General features: G+C 41.0%; 1 protein-coding gene across 1 annotated transcript; it reads right to left on the reverse strand.

Moving 5' to 3' along the window:
• Window positions 1-5,135: 5,135 nt before the first annotated feature.
• LOC145415369 (uncharacterized) lies at window positions 5,136-13,118 on the reverse strand. The gene is made up of 3 exons (XM_080284653.1): window positions 13,016-13,118; window positions 5,956-6,108; window positions 5,136-5,409 (listed from the first exon to the last, which is right to left on the reverse strand). Exons 1-3 carry the CDS (start codon window positions 13,098-13,100, stop codon window positions 5,207-5,209), a joined length of 441 nt encoding a protein of 146 aa, XP_080140779.1. The 5' UTR covers window positions 13,101-13,118; the 3' UTR covers window positions 5,136-5,206.
• Between the last annotated feature and the right edge of the window lie 3,230 nt (window positions 13,119-16,348).

Below are 16,348 nucleotides of genomic sequence, written 5' to 3' on the forward strand. Positions count from 1 at the left end.
TGAGAATACTGGCCCAGATCTGAATAATAACTAAATAAGACATGTTTTCCCTCTCTGTTTCATTGCTGACTGCTATATAATGCGGCATGCAGGCTAACCACATCACACACTCAAATATGTTCCTATAAAGGCAGTCAAAATCGAGGGAACTTGCTAACACATTCTCTCTCTCTCTCTCTCTCTCTCTCTCTCTCTCTCTCACACACACACACACACACACACACACACACACACACACACACACACACACACACACACATTCTTCTAGTTTAAAAATATCTACTGTCGTGTTGGTAGTTCCACATTAATATCCACATTAATAATTATCTAAGTTTACACATCTGCACTTGTCCTCTAAGCAAATATAGTCTAGGTGTATATATGTCTTTTTTTTATATATAAATATGGATATACAACAAAAATATACTAAAAAATATGGCAGTTTTCACGAATATATTTCACCAGGACTCATGGTAATTATATAGATTTAGTTGTCAGCCTTAAATTATGTACTAAATATTACACAACGTAAACTTAACAAGATCTAACCTAACCATGAGACACATTTTCTTATTTTTCCTTTCTTTTGCCAAGGTTAGGACCAAAGGATGCCAGGGTTAGGATCAAAGGATGCCAGGGTTAGGATCAAAGGATGCCAGGGTTAGGATCAAAGGATGCCAGGGTTAGGACCAAAGGATGCCAAGGTTAGGACCAAAGGATGTAGGAACAAAGGATGCCAAGGTTAGGACCAAAAGGATGCCATGCTTGGGACCAAAGAATGCAGGACCAAAGGATGCCAAGGTTAGGACCAAAGGATGCCAAGCTTAGGACCGAATGACGCAGGACCAAAGGATGCCAAGGCTAGGACAAAAGGATGCCAAGGCTAGGACAAAAGGATGCCAAGGTTAGGACCAAAGGATGCAGGACCAAAGGATACCAAGGCTAGGACAAAAGGATGCCAAGGTTAGGACCACAGGATGCAGGACCAAAGGATGCCAAGGTTAGGACCAAAGGATGCAGGACCAAAGGATACCAAGGCTAGGACCAAAGAATGCCATGGCTAGGACCAAAGGATGCCGAGGTTAGGGCTGAGACAAAGGATGCCTGTGTTAAACCTGAAGGATGCCATTATCAGTAGCGAAGGATACAACGGTGGAAATAGTGGCTTTCACGGTATGGCATCTTTACTTAATATCCACAAATAAGGCTGTGCAACTAAACTTATTAAATACCTTGTTCACTTCACTCCCAAACCCATTCCTGTCTTGGGCTGGGATGCACAAAATTGCGATCGATTCCCTGGCGTGACTAACAATTCACAGGAAAGACAAGGAGGAGACAGCGCATGGTCATCCCCCTTTTCTCTTCTTCCTACAAAAAATAATTCTGAGTGGCGAGGGAATTCATAGCTTTGTTTGTCTGGCGTAAAATATCAACCCATGGACGATTTCTTCCATATTTTCCTCTTAAAATCAGCTTATTTTCACATGACATGGAGCCCTAACCGCCTTTACGCTGAGATGATGGCGAGGCTTAACTAGCTTGGATGATAAATTTGACTAGTAACCAAGGAGACGCATTCCTACCTCAAGCCCCATCAGATTTCATGTAATCAAGACTTTGCATTCAAGGAGTGGCCCAGTCCCGTCAAATGAAAACAATCAGACTATACCCCCAAGCGATTTTAATTCAGCTTAGGAGGATTATGTCTTAGTGAAGGGGATAATGAGGGTAAAATTTATCCCTTGTAATTCTGAAAGTCTCTCGAATGCTGACTAAACCCGTCGAGAGGTAGGAATAATAATAATAATAATAATAATAATAATAATGATAATAGTAGTAATCATCATCATCACCATCATCATCATCATCACCATCATCATCATCATCATCATCATCACCATCATCATCATCATCATCATCATCATCATCACCATCATCATCATCATCATCACCATCATCATCATCATCATCATCATCATCATCACCATCATCATCATCATCATCACCATCATCATCACCATCATCATCATCATCATCATCATCATCACCATCATCATCACCATCACCATCATCATCATCATCATCATCATCATCATCATCATCACCATCATCATCATCATCACCATCACCATCATCATCATCACCATCATCATCATCACCATCATCATCATCATCATCATCATCATCATCATCATCATCATCATCATCATCACCATCATCATCACCATCATCATCATCACCATCATCATCACCATCATCATCATCATCATCACCATCATCATCATCATCATCATCATCACCATCATCATCATCACCATCATCATCACCATCATCATCATCACCATCATCATCATCACCATCATCATCACCATCATCATCATCATCATCACCATCATCATCATCACCATCACCATCATCATCACCATCATCATCATCATCATCATCATCATCATCATCATCATCATCATCATCATCACCATCATCATCATCATCATCATCATCATCACCATCATCATCACCATCACCATCATCATCATCATCATCACCATCATCATCATCACCATCATCATCATCATCATCATCACCATCATCATCATCACCATCATCATCATCATCATCACCATCATCATCATCATCATCATCACCATCATCATCATCATCATCACCATCATCATCATCATCATCATCATCATCATCATCATCATCATCATCATCATCACCATCATCATCATCATCATCATCATCATCATCATCATCATCACCATCATCATCATCATCATCATCATCACCATCATCACCATCATCATCATCATCATCATCATCATCACCATCATCATCATCATCATCATCATCATCACCATCATCATCATCATCATCATCATCACCATCATCATCATCATCATCATCATCATCATCATCATCATCATCACCATCATCACCATCATCATCATCATCACCATCATCATCACCATCATCATCATCATCATCATCATCATCATCATCATCATCATCATCATCTACGGACAGGAGTAAAGGGTATGTTTGAAGTTATTTATTTTCGAGGCTAGATAGACATGATGGTCCACATACAGCGTTCCTCTTTCTCTTGTGCTGCGGGGACGGCTCACTCAGCTTTACCAATATCTATCCAGCATTATCGATTCATTTCCTGTCCCACTGCCACTCCCACGCCCACACCAGCAGACTGTGCGCTATTTACGGACCGTCACCCTGTACTATCACATCTCTCTCACAGTCAGATCGTATACTCGTTGGTTAAGGAAGCTCCCTAACACCTTTTCCTTAGCGATTTATTTTTGGATGCGGCTGGTTGCAGGTTACCTATGCAAAGTATATCGATATCATACGGAGATGGGCAGTAAGGTGTATTAGGCAAAATAAGTTGCTTAGGAAAGTGTGCTGGGGAGCTTCCTTAACTGACGGGAATACGGGACTAAGTTACAGTTCCCATCCTGCGCTAGATCGTGTGTGTGTGTGTGTGTGTGTGTGTGTGTGTGTGTGTGTGTGTGTGTGTGTGTGTGTGTGTGTGTGTGTGTGTTGAGAACTGGAACCATGTTGATACAGATTCTTAACTTTCTTAAAAATTTCGCGAGAAATCCAGACTTGTTAAACACCACACAGCACCATCTGAACATCATTATTTTCTATCAAGCACATTTAAAACCTCTATACTACACAATACACCATTTCCACATACATTATTCCTCTGTACAAAGCGTCATCTGAACCTCTCTTTTCTATTTCCATTTAAGCATGTGAAAAATTCCTACACAGGACAGTACACTTTATCACATATATTGTTCACATGTACAAGCGCCATCTGAACCTTCTCACTTTCCCATTTCTATGCAGGTGTATGAAATTCTACACTACACAGTACATATGTTTCTAGGCTGTTCATCTGTACAAAAACCAGCTACATCTTTCTCTGTACAGTGAAAAATTCCGAAACTAAAATGTACAATACACTGTTTTTCCCACGTATGTTATCTGCTGTACAGTGACAAGCAGTTTCTTAGCCACAAAAAGCGCTTGAAAACTTCCATGTTACACTGCACTTTCCCAAATTGTTCATCTGTACAAACACCACCTGAATTTTTTTTTTTTTTTTACGCAGCTGTATGAAAAACTGCTCTACACACTTCTTCACATTTTTCTTTGTCACAAAAAAATTCACTCTTCCTTTATACACAAACAAGGTGAATAAATTTTCTACCAGTTAACACCTTCAGTAGCCCTCCATCACAGTCTGAACACTTTTCTCACTATACTCTTTTCACCTTAACTCGGCCCAAATTTTCGTCCTCTTGCAGCTTATTCCACGTAGCTCAATGGCATAATAAGACAATATTACAGCTCTACAATCTTTCCATAGCACTTCTTCGTGACTAGTAACATATTCTAATTTTAACCTTTTGTTATAACTGAGCATTCAAGGTAAAGAGATGAACAATTTTGGGCCAGGTTAAAGTGAAAAAAGTATAGTTCTCTCAGCAAAGGGAAGCTGGACGGATAATACTCTTTAACGCTCTCATGGTCAGTGCAGCTCTAGTATTCTGTTCCAGCTAACGGTGGACGATTATGTTCAGCTGAGGGTGTGTAACAGAAGACTGAGAATGTTAAAACTGTCACCATCAACCCTTTCATGCCCGGGACAACTCCTGCATCCTATTCCAGCTAACCCCAGACGATTTTATTCATCTGAGAGTTAATTCACGAAGCCTCAGAGTTATTACATTTCCTTTGTGAGTAGGCCTATGAAAGATACATTATACTTATCATCTAGGCCTATCAACGTAAACTCTTTAATCTCGAGAGTATTCCTGTTTTACTCTCACTGCTTCCAGACGATTTTAATTCAGTAGGGAAGCCTCTGTCCTGTGATGAAGGGGTTAAGGAAGGGTGTATCAAACGCCTTCAGGTCAGAAACACTTGAGAAGAAAATCGTCTTTAAGCAGTAAGGATATGATTAAAAGTGCAATCTCCCATAAAATAAAATAATATACATCTGTTCGTGAAGGCCGAGGAACGTCAGTATATGTGTGTGTCAGGTTAGGTCAGGTCGGGTTAGATTAGGATAAGTCAGGTGACGAGGAGAAGAAAGGGCCGAGATGAGGCGAATAAGGATTGATGCCCCGGAGGATTGTTTATGTTATGTTAGGATAGTTTAGGTTGGCCTAGGTTACGTAGCAAAAAGAAGACAGAGGACTAGGGTGATGAGGGCAGGGATCGACGCCCCCCTTGGACTCCTGGTGGCGGCGTTGCAGTAGGAAGAATCGCAGGAACAGACGCGGCGATATAGGGCGCTGTTGCCGTAGGTCTCACACGCGTTGGTTATGACGGTGTTCTCGGAGGCGCAGTTGCGGTAGAAAGACTCAAGGTCACCTGTTGAGGCAGGAGAAGACAAACTAAATCAAGGCTCCTTCAGTGCAAGAGTCAGGGGTGAGGTACAGGAAGGGAGGGAAATAAGAGGGTTGAATTTACCGTTCCAGACATTAATATCGGCACACTTCATTAAGATAAATAACGAAACTCTGATCAGAGACTTTCGAAATTCACTTATATGATTTTCAGAGCCCAGCAAGCTTTCGGAATATTGTGAAAGATCTTTAAAACTGTTTCATTAAAAAAGTGGAGAGATCTTTTTGTCCAAACTTGAACAGTGAGGGACAGAACTTTGTTTTCTTTCCATCAAATCTAGCATATTCACCAAAGGTATCTTGGATGTGGTTGGGCTGGGTTGGATTAGATTAGGTTCGGTTTGACTGGATTTCATAGGCAATGTTAAATTGATGTTAGGTTAAGTTAGAGTAGGTTAGATTAGGTTTAGTCAACTTAGACTAGGCTAGTTAAGGTTGCATTAGCTTCAGATAGTTTAAGTTAGATTAACCTTTGGCTCGATTAGGTTAAATAATGTTCCCTCATAGTCACCATTGTTATTGAAGACAGCGACAGCCTCACACCCCATTGCACACTCCATGAAGCCTGTGAGGTCCTGACTGAAGTTCTCGTCCGTGCAGCCGTCCACTCTAGACGTGTTGGAGTGAGGCGAGTAACTGCATATGAAGCAATCCAACGCAACACCTGCAATGGTAGGGAGGTGGTGAGGGGATGGCCAGAATGACAGACAGATTGACAGATTGACTGGTTTAGTGAGTTAATGACAGGTTGACTGATTACTACGCCTACAGAAAGATACATAAGTTAAGTAGACAGATACACAGAATGACAGACTGACAGGCGGCTGATAGACAGACAGACTGATAAGCACTGTCTGAAGGTGTATTATATGAAACCACAGTTTCTATTTTCTTTTCATTTCTCCCGTGGTTAATTTGCATATGTATATCTATCTATATATCTATCCATCCATCTGTCTATCTATCTGTCTCTCTCTCTCTCTCTCTCTCATACAGGGAGAGAGAGAGAGAGAGAGAGAGAGAGAGAGAGAGAGAGAGGGGAACCAACGAACAGTACCCCATCCCCCACCCACCCCAGAACCTCTAACTCAGCGAAAATCCTTAAAATTATGTCCTTAAATCTGAGAAATGAAAGTGGAATGATGTAGTAAGGCTTCCTAATAAGTCGCATTTTTTAGTTTTTTTTTTTGTTTTTTTTATTAGAGCCACAGTTAAGTAGAGGGATATTGTCTATTGAAACTCTCAGGCTCATACATTCCCTTTCCATTGAATATTAGCTTGTGAGTGGTATTCTGTGACCAATAAACCCCAACCACTCCTTGGATGTAAACCCTCAAAGGTCACGTACTGTTGGAACACATTAACCCACTAAACCATCAGGGAGTCATTTGATTATATGGCTACCACCCAACGTAGTATAAGGTTTCTCCTGGGCTATCAGAAACCATTTTATTTGTCACACAGGGTAGTCACATGAAGGTAGCTCTACATTAAGTGAGTGGATGGTGTGCGCCCTACCACAAACACAACGACAAATTTTGAACTGACGAAGCTGGCAAGATATAAATGGGACAAATAATAAAACTGAGGCTCCTATGGCTCACTCCCACCTGAATAAAATCGTCTGGCGTTTGAGCAGAATGCTAGAGTTGTTCCGACGATGAGAGGGTTAAGAAGTGACTCATGGACGAAAATAAAACTGACGAAGTAGGCAAAGTTCAACAGGAAGGACTTGAACTTTTGAGGGGGAGAGAGGGGGGGGGAAGGAATGTGTGTGTGTGTGTGTGTGTGTGTGTGTGTGTGTGTGTAACTGTGTATGAAGGGAAATATTTAGAGGTCTTTGTCAGAGGACGCTTCCTTACAGGATGCAGCGTCCGGCAATAAACACACACACACACACACACACACACACACACACACACACACACACACACACACACACACACACACACACACACACACACACACACACACACACACACAGACGGACAAATAGATAGACACAAGGTGAGGGAAACAGACTGATATATACAGACAGACAGACAGACAGATAGATAGATAGATAGATATAAACAGATACCTATATAAACAGACATATAAACAGAAAGACAGATACATAGACAGACCTACAACCAGACGATTTTACGCAACCCAGAAAAAATCTCCAGTATTGAGGGATTAATGAAGGCCGTATCTAATCCCTCCAGTTCGAAAAATCCCCCTAAGCTGAATAAAATCGTCTGGAAGCAGTAAAAAATAAGGATTACATAATTTGAGGAGAGAATAATGAGAGTCCTGTGTTAGTAATTTTGCGAGTGTCTGTCTGTCAGGGAATACATGTTAATTAAAACAGATCCCAGTGGAGTGATGCTCATTTGTTTGACACCCCCTCACTCACACCACAAATGAAGGAGGGAAGGAGAGAGGAAAGAAAGAAGGGATGGAAGGAAGGAGGGAAGGAAGGAAGGAAGGAAGGAAGGAAGGAAGGAAGGAAGAAAAGAAAGAAGGAAAGAAGAAAGAAAGGAAGGAAGCCGATGCTCATTTGTTTGGCATCCCCTCACACAAAAAACAAGCACAAGCAAGGAGGGAAGATAATATAAAGGGAAGGAAAGCAAAAAGGGAGGAAGGAAGGAAGGAAGGAAGGAAGGAAGAAGTACAGAAAGCTAGGAGGAAGAAAGGAGTGGAAAGTAAAGCAAGAAAAGAAAAAAAAAATACTGAGAGGAGGCAAGCGGAAGGGGAAGGGAAGAGGGAGATGGTAATGGTGAGAAAAGGGAGCTGCAAAGGAAAGGGGAAGAAGAACGTGAAAGAAAGGGGAGGAGAAAAGGGAAGGGAGAGGGGAGTGGACTAAGGGAGGGAGGGAAAGGAGGCAAAAGAGAAGAGGGGGGGGAAGGAGGAGGGGGAGGGGAAGGGGGAAGGGAGGGGAGAGGGGAAAGGGGAGGGGGAAGGGGGAAGAGGAGGGGGAATGATATGATATATCCACACCATCATTTTCAGAATCCCTGGGTGTCTGGATTAATGGGGAAGGAGACTCGGTGTGCTGAGAGAGAGAGAGAGAGAGAGAGAGAGAGAGAGAGAGAGAGAGAGAGAGAGTCACACAGACCTTCCAATCTTTTCAAGGTAGTCCAGCCTTAATATCTAAGATGTGACTCGCCCTCTTATCACAAATATCGCCCAAGAGGATGAAGTGTAGGGGTAAGACGTCTGGGTACACACAGATAGGGAGATACATCTATCTATCTATCTATCTATATACCTAGGCTGCTTCCCCCAAGGAAAGGGAGGTAGCCGAGACAGGACGACACACTCCCCATTTACTCATCCATTCAAACACATTCATTCGCATCTTAGCCCCAAAGGGGAGAACGGACAGATCCTCACCGCACCACACCGCACAAGGGTCAACTGCGCAATGCAATCAGTGACATCCGCAGCAGGGCCCGACAGCAGAACTGGTTTACCCCTGCCACATCATAACGGACCCATCCCTTACCCGCACCTGACCTGACTAGCTGATCAGACCAAATGCGAGAGAATATCCCCTCAGGGCTGCGTCATCACTTATTCATTCACAATTTCTCTCCATTTATTTCTGTCACGCACAGCCACTCTTCCTTGCTCAACAGACATCCCTCTCGCATCCAGTGCTCTCTTCACATTGTCCATCCATCCTATTCGTGGTCTTCCTCTCAGCCTTACACCTCTCACATCAGATCTAGTTATCTTTTTCACCAATCGCTCATTATCCATTCTCTCCATATGCCCAAACCATCGCAACACCCTTTCCTCAACTCGATCAGCCATCTCCCGAACAACTCCAGTTCTCCTTCGCACTTCATCATTCCGCACCCGATCCGTACGCGTCACTCCACACATACTCCTCAGACACCTCATCTCCATTACATTCAAATAAATACATACACAGAAAAAGACACATGCATACATACAAAAATATAGAGATTTACACGTGCACAGAAAAGAATTGTTGAATACAGAATGCAGTATAATGATAGATAAACATATATAAAAACATTGTGATACATATAGAAAGAAAAAAAAATGATTAATGCAGAAAGACATAGAGAAACATATTAACACAGCTGAGGGCAAAGACACAGAAGGATAGAGAGAATAAATAAATCTATCTTTCTATCGTCTCTTCCCTCGTCTTCCCACGTCTATCTCGGGCTGCCTCTCCTCCTCCCCGCCACCCACCCCCGACCTACCCAGCTAACTTGTTCCCCTCGCAAAGTTAAGTGCTCTCTCGAAGTGATTTTTTTTACTTGAAGCAACCTAAAAATAAGAAAAAAAAAAATTGAAGGAAAAAAAGGGGCCTTAAAGTCGTCTAGCTAATAATAATAATAATAACAATAATAATAATAATAATAATAGCATTAGTAGTAGTAGTAGTAGTTGTTAGCAGTAGAAATAATATCAATAATAATAATAATAATAATAATAATAACAATAATAATAATAGTATTCTCTAGCAGAAGGAGCAAAAAGTTCATATTGAATTTTACACAAACCTCCTTCAATTCGATTTTTTTTTTTATAACATTACCACAAAAATAATCACATAATAATTTCTTTCACTCTCATTAAGTATTGATTCAGAACAAAGTGTAAGTTATTTCCTGAACTTTATCTGAACTTCTAATTTCTTGTTTTTTTCCCTGTGACAGCGTGGTGAATTTGTCTTGTTAAATATCTCTTTCAAAATTCAGAAGTCGAGGTTTAATATGAGCTTAAAATTGTGTGAGAAATATTACCACAAAGAATTCATACTGGAAGAAAATCTAAAATCATCATAAAAACTAATGCTTGTATCAATAGTTCATTTTTAAGTTCTTGTGTGGGGTTAGTACGAAGCCTTAGTCCTGTATTCTAGTTGTTGATAGAAGCTCCCTATCACCTCTTCCCAAGCGATTTATTTTGGTTATTATACCTTGCCACCCCCCTCGTATACTGTATAGATAATTCCAGTATCGCCGTACCCTGCATAAATGACGCGCAGAATTATATAACTAGCACTATCCAAAAATAAATCGCTAAGGAAGGGGTGCTAGGGAGCCTTCGTAACCAGCGAGAATACGAGTCCTTGTTATGATGTCATGAGAGGGTTAATGGGGTCAGGATCAACACTCCTAGGCTACTGTACTTACTCTCGGTTAATAAAAACAAACTGACATGTGTGTGTGTGTGTGTGTGTGTGTGTGTGTGTGTGTGTGTGTGTGTGTGTGTGTGTGTGTGTGTGTGTGTGTGTGTGTGTTTCCCTCTTCAGCTCCAAAGGGGATAGAGTCAAAGACTTTAAATTTAGTACTATATATTACATGGATTTGAAGCCTGCACTAAAATGTGTTCCTGAATGCGAAGGTCTATCTACTTAAAAAAAATAAAATAATAATAATAATAATAATAATAATAATAATAATGATAATAATAATAATAAAAATAAAATAATAATAATAATAATAATAATAATAATAATAAATATCATCAGAACCAACACACAGACGAAACATGCCCTGTAGATTAATATAAACAACACAATACTTGCATCTACTCAGCCAGAGACACTGAGTGCTATAAATAAGATCTCACTCACTGGCCTGCTTTCATGATGATGTCATAAAGAGTTCGTTTGTAACATTTCCGGTTCCTACTACTGTCATACACACACATTTAGACGATGACAGATTAATCTCCTTGGACCATAGCTTTATAATGATTGTTTAGGATATCGTAGGACACCAATGCACGATACTTATTGCTATATCTACGGAGACGGCCAAATACAGCCTCCGTTCCTGTCGCATACTCACTCACTCTGTTCCTGTCGCATACTTACTCACTCACTCACTCACTCACTATACCATGAAGAAGAATGGAATCCAGACCTAATGGGAGTGTAGTGCTTTAGCGAGGAAAACGAAATTTTGCACAGATGTAGAACTCCACACAGACCAGATTTTAGCCAAGGTGTGATCCTTGGGGCCGCGTCCCTGTAAACAGTTATCTATTGACCTTTAGAATACTGCAGGGGTGAGTGCAGCTATCAATGGTGTCCTTTATCTTATTTGTCCATGTACAGGCTTTGGCGCTGTAGGAAGACGTGAAATGGAGAGGAGAGGAAGAGTAAATAATGTCAGAGTGGTTGTCGTGTCCACTTGGCTGGTCGCCCGTCGTGTCGTCCCGCCTGGAAGCGACGCAGGGAACGACCGTCATCTCAGCGGAATGGCTCGTAAAGGAAACACGGCCTCCTCAGATTCTTCCGCCATTTTATTTGGGAAGTTTTGTGATTCCGGCCCGATTTTTGTCTCTCTGTGGGAACTCTATATAGTGGTGGTTGCTCTCTCTCTATTTTTATTCTCTCTCTCTCTCTCTCTCTCTCTCTCTCTCTCTCTCTCTCTCTCTCTCTCTCTCTCTCTCTCTCTCTCACTCTCTGTTCTGTAACATCATCTACTTAATTTTCAAAACATTTATAACACAAAATACATCTTTCAGGTCTGCCATTTACCTCTGGCCAGAAAAATACACTACATCACCTACTTCCTATGTACTCAAAAAATAAATAAATGAGTAAATAAATAAAAGCTAGCACACTCTGAACATGAACATAAAATACCAGATAAAAGTAACAGTAAGATATATAAATGTGTTTAGGCCCAAGAGGTATCCATTGAAAGCCCTGAGCCTCGAGGACTTTTAAAGAATACATTTAGCCTCGGCTTTGTGGTGTCTGGTAAAAAAAAAAAAAAAGCCTGATCTCTCTGCTGGATTTACTGAAGGTGTACTGACGTTGAGTGAATATTTCTAAGTTTATTTCCTGATTATGTTGATCTATTTCTGTTTTTTTATATGTACTGGATAATAACTGATGGCTAATAATGTTTACTGATGCTTCCCATACGTTAAATTACATACTAAATCCTTACTAATGTTTACTACACGTCAGTTTATTTATTTCCTGGATCTTTAATGTTTACTGATTTCCTGGATCTCAATAATGTTTACTGATTTTTTTATTACTGAGAGCTGACTGTATTCCTAGGTGCATCAGTGTAATAAAAAATAATCAATGTTTACGTAAATCATCGCCTCATTTCCATATTTACTGGTTATAGACGTTTATAAGAAATACGAAAAATTCTGAAATAATACTTAACCATTATGGAAACTCACATATCCTAAAAATCTGGCCATTTTTACCTTACCTTGGCCCAGATTTTCGTCCTTTTGCAGCTTACTTCACGTAGCACAATGGCAGAAAAAAAAACAATGCTGCTGTTTCGTATCTTTTCCCTAGCACTTTTTCGTGACTAGCAGCATATTCAAACATCTCTCTCTTGCTACAGATCAGGAGACTATATCATATGCTGCGATTCTACACCCATTCCATTGCACTTCTTCGTGACTAGCACCATGTTCTAGCGTTAATCTCTAGCTAAATCTCAGCAATCAAGAGAGAGATGGCAAAATTAGGCCAGGTCAAAATAAAGAGCGTATCCCCTCTTTACCAATGTTTACCTACTAATTAAGAGCGATGTTTACAGGTGTTTATAGCAGCTTACCTTGCGTGACGAGGGTGAGGGTGATGAGGGAGGTGAGGGGGCACATCCACCCTCCAGCCATAGTCATCATCATCATCATCATCATAACCACTGCCGGATTAGAAGTCCCAGTGTCTTCTTGTGGGCATCATCCTGGGCCGAGTAAAGGTGATGGTGAGAAAGAAAGAGAATATGGACAGACAGATAGATAGATAGATAGATAAATAGATAGATAGATAGATAGACAGATAGATAGATAGACAGATAGACAGATGGATAGCTAGATAGATAGTAGGATAGGGGAAAACAGATGGGTAGATAGAAATCAGAAATATGGAAACACAAACACAAAATAAAGAAATGAATAAATTCTACTACAGCTACTGCTGCTACTACTGTTACTACTACTGCAACTACTGCTATTAATAATAATAATAATAATAATAATAATAATAATAATAACAATAATAATAATAATAATAACAATAATAACAATAATAATAATAATAATAATAATAATAACAATAACAAAATTAGACTGTGACAATACATTACAAAACTGAACCAAAATACTGAACAACTTAGATTAAAGCAAAATGTGATTTGTTATGAATGTGTGTATTGTTTAAAAGTGAAGGCTTTTTTCACAATTACCCCTCCCCCTCTGTTCCTCCTCTCTCTCTCTCTCTCTCTCTCTCTCTCTCTCTCTCTCTCTCTCTCTGGTTTGTCTCCCATTTCATTGTCATATTCTTGAGACAATAATCAACCCAACCCCTTCAGCCCGAGAGCGGATTTCATATTACACTCTTGCTATCTCTAGGCGAATTGATGAAGCTTAGGATAATTCACCATCCTTCCCAGAGCACTTCTTCGTGACTAGCACCACAATCTAGTGTTAATCTACTGCTACAGCTCAGCATGCAAGATGGAGAGATGCCAATTTTAGGCCAAGTTAAGGTAAACAGAGGGTAAAAAGCTCTCCAAGAATGAGTAAATTGGTCTGTTGGTAGAATGAAAAGAGGAATAATACGTCCTTTGATTTGATGTGATAAGCCAAGGGAAATTTTAAAAGATAGTGAGAAAAAAGATAGTAAAAATTTGGTAAGATGTGTTTTAATAAGAATTGTAACTGTGCTGAAGGCTTTTAATATGTAAATGAGTTTGTTGGGGGAGGGAGGGCAGGGAGAATGAAAGGGGGAGATGTGAGGGAGGGGTGGGGGACAGGAAGGAAAGAAGGAAGGAGGGAGGGAGTAGGGGTGAGGGAGGGAAAGAGGGGGGGGGGATGGAAAAGTGAGAGAGAGGAAAGAGGAAGGAGAAAAGGAGGAAGGAGAAGTGTGAAGAAGGGAGGAAGGGAGAGGGTGCGACAGGGGGTGAGGGGTGAGGGAGGGGGGAAACGGAGAGGGAGGGGTGAGGAGCGAGAGAAGCTTGTTTTTCTATGCTATGTTGTATTCTAAGATTCACACACGTACACACACACACACACACACACACACACACACACACACACACACACACACACACACACATCCTTTCCCCATTTTCTCTCAAAAACCAAACGGACATCCTCTCTCTGTCACGTACACAAACAAACATCCTCTGACGCACACAAGCACATCCTCTCTCTCTCTCTCTCTCTCTCTCTCTCTCTCTCTCTCTCTCCTTGGCTAGCCATTCTCGAACTTCGGTAATTAGAGGGAAAGTCTATTGCTGTTTCTGTTAAGGCCTGATCACCTAGTAAAGACTGAGATCTGTGTAACACCCTTTCTCTCTCTCTTTCTCTCCCTCTCTCTCTCTCTCTCTCTCTCTCTCTCTCAACAAACCACTTTGAGGACACATCTGTATTAATCGAAAAAATGTTCTGGAGTTCCCTCTCCCTCCCCACCTGTCTATCGGTGTCTATCTATCTATCAGTCTATCCATCAATCCTCTTATCTATCTACCTATCTGTCTACCTACCTATCTATCTATTTATCATCCTACCTACTATCTATCTATCTACCTCATATCAAAATTCCAGTTACATCCCAGTACTCTCTCTCTCTCTCTCTCTCTCTCTCTCTCTCTCAATTACCCCAAAAATGCCAGTTCGGGCCTCCATCACTTTTCGGCGCCATTCCTCTCCAACTTCGCCCACCTAAACCATTCGGCTCCCGTCAGATTAATCCCGTTTTGACACACTTACGGCCGCAAAAATGAAGAGCAAACAGCCGCGCACGCAACTTTCTCTCGTGAGTGTGCGTGTGAGTGAGTGAGAGTTGGGAGGCTGGAGTTTTGCGGACATTACGAGAGAATTTCTGTTCGACGCGATTCTGGGAGGTGCTCTCTCTCTCTCTCTCTCTCTCTCTCTCTCTCTCTCTCTCTCTCTCTCTCTCTCTCCTCGTCTCTTCTCTTTTAGGGCGAAGTGTTTACAAGCCCTTCTCTCCTTACCTGCTACGCCCAGCGATATTTCGTTGAGAGAGAGAGAGAGAGAGAGAGGGGGGGGGGATTTCATCTTTTAACCAGTTCAACCTAGCATTTTACTTAACAATATTAAATTCACACACACACACACACACACACACACAGATCTAACCCACTAACATCATTTTATAGTTCAAACTAGATGACATTTTCGTTAGCACAGATTTCGTAACACCCCTTCCTAAGCGATTTATTTAAACATTACGTCTTTGTGTTATCTTGAGTCTTATTTGCCTCATTTTAACCCACCCATTGGTAATCTGGGCAGGAAACAGTGAGAAGTGGTGAGGGGGGCTGGTTTAGGCTGTAGTGAGAGATATTAGACAGATCTATTCGTGTTTCCAGAGACAAAAGTTGTGATTTTTTTTTTTTTAATAGTAGGAAAACATGTCTAACTTATGGAACTAAACGTCTTACGAAATTCTGTGTGACCATCTTCTCACATGTTCATTCATTCATTCATTCATTGCCAGACGCCATGTATCCCAAACAGGGTGGCCAAGGGCTTAGAGTTAATTGTTTTACAGGGAGGGGCACTAATCCTCCACCAACCCCACTTGACACGTAGTACTGCAGAAAAAAACATTACCGTCATTTCGTGCCATGAAATATTTTCGTGGCCAGGAATTTTTAGGTAGAACTTAATATTCTATCTATTTATCTATAGTCAGACACCTTAATCCCATAAGGGGTGGCCACAGACAAAACGCATCTATGTCGCCTTGTTCCCTGCCATTTCACTGTCCTCCCTCCAACTTATACACCGTCTCTCATATTCATCTCCACTGCAACCCTCCATCTTATCATTACAGATACCATCACCACTACCCACGCAACTCTCATAATATCCACACAAATAACAAAATAGCCTGGCTTTTTTAATCCAAATTCAAG

This window comes from Coenobita brevimanus, chromosome 102 (genome assembly GCF_032717465.1).
Source record: "Coenobita brevimanus isolate Jiangsu-jjx chromosome 102, ASM3271746v2, whole genome shotgun sequence".
Classification (NCBI taxonomy): domain Eukaryota; kingdom Metazoa; phylum Arthropoda; class Malacostraca; order Decapoda; family Coenobitidae; genus Coenobita; species Coenobita brevimanus.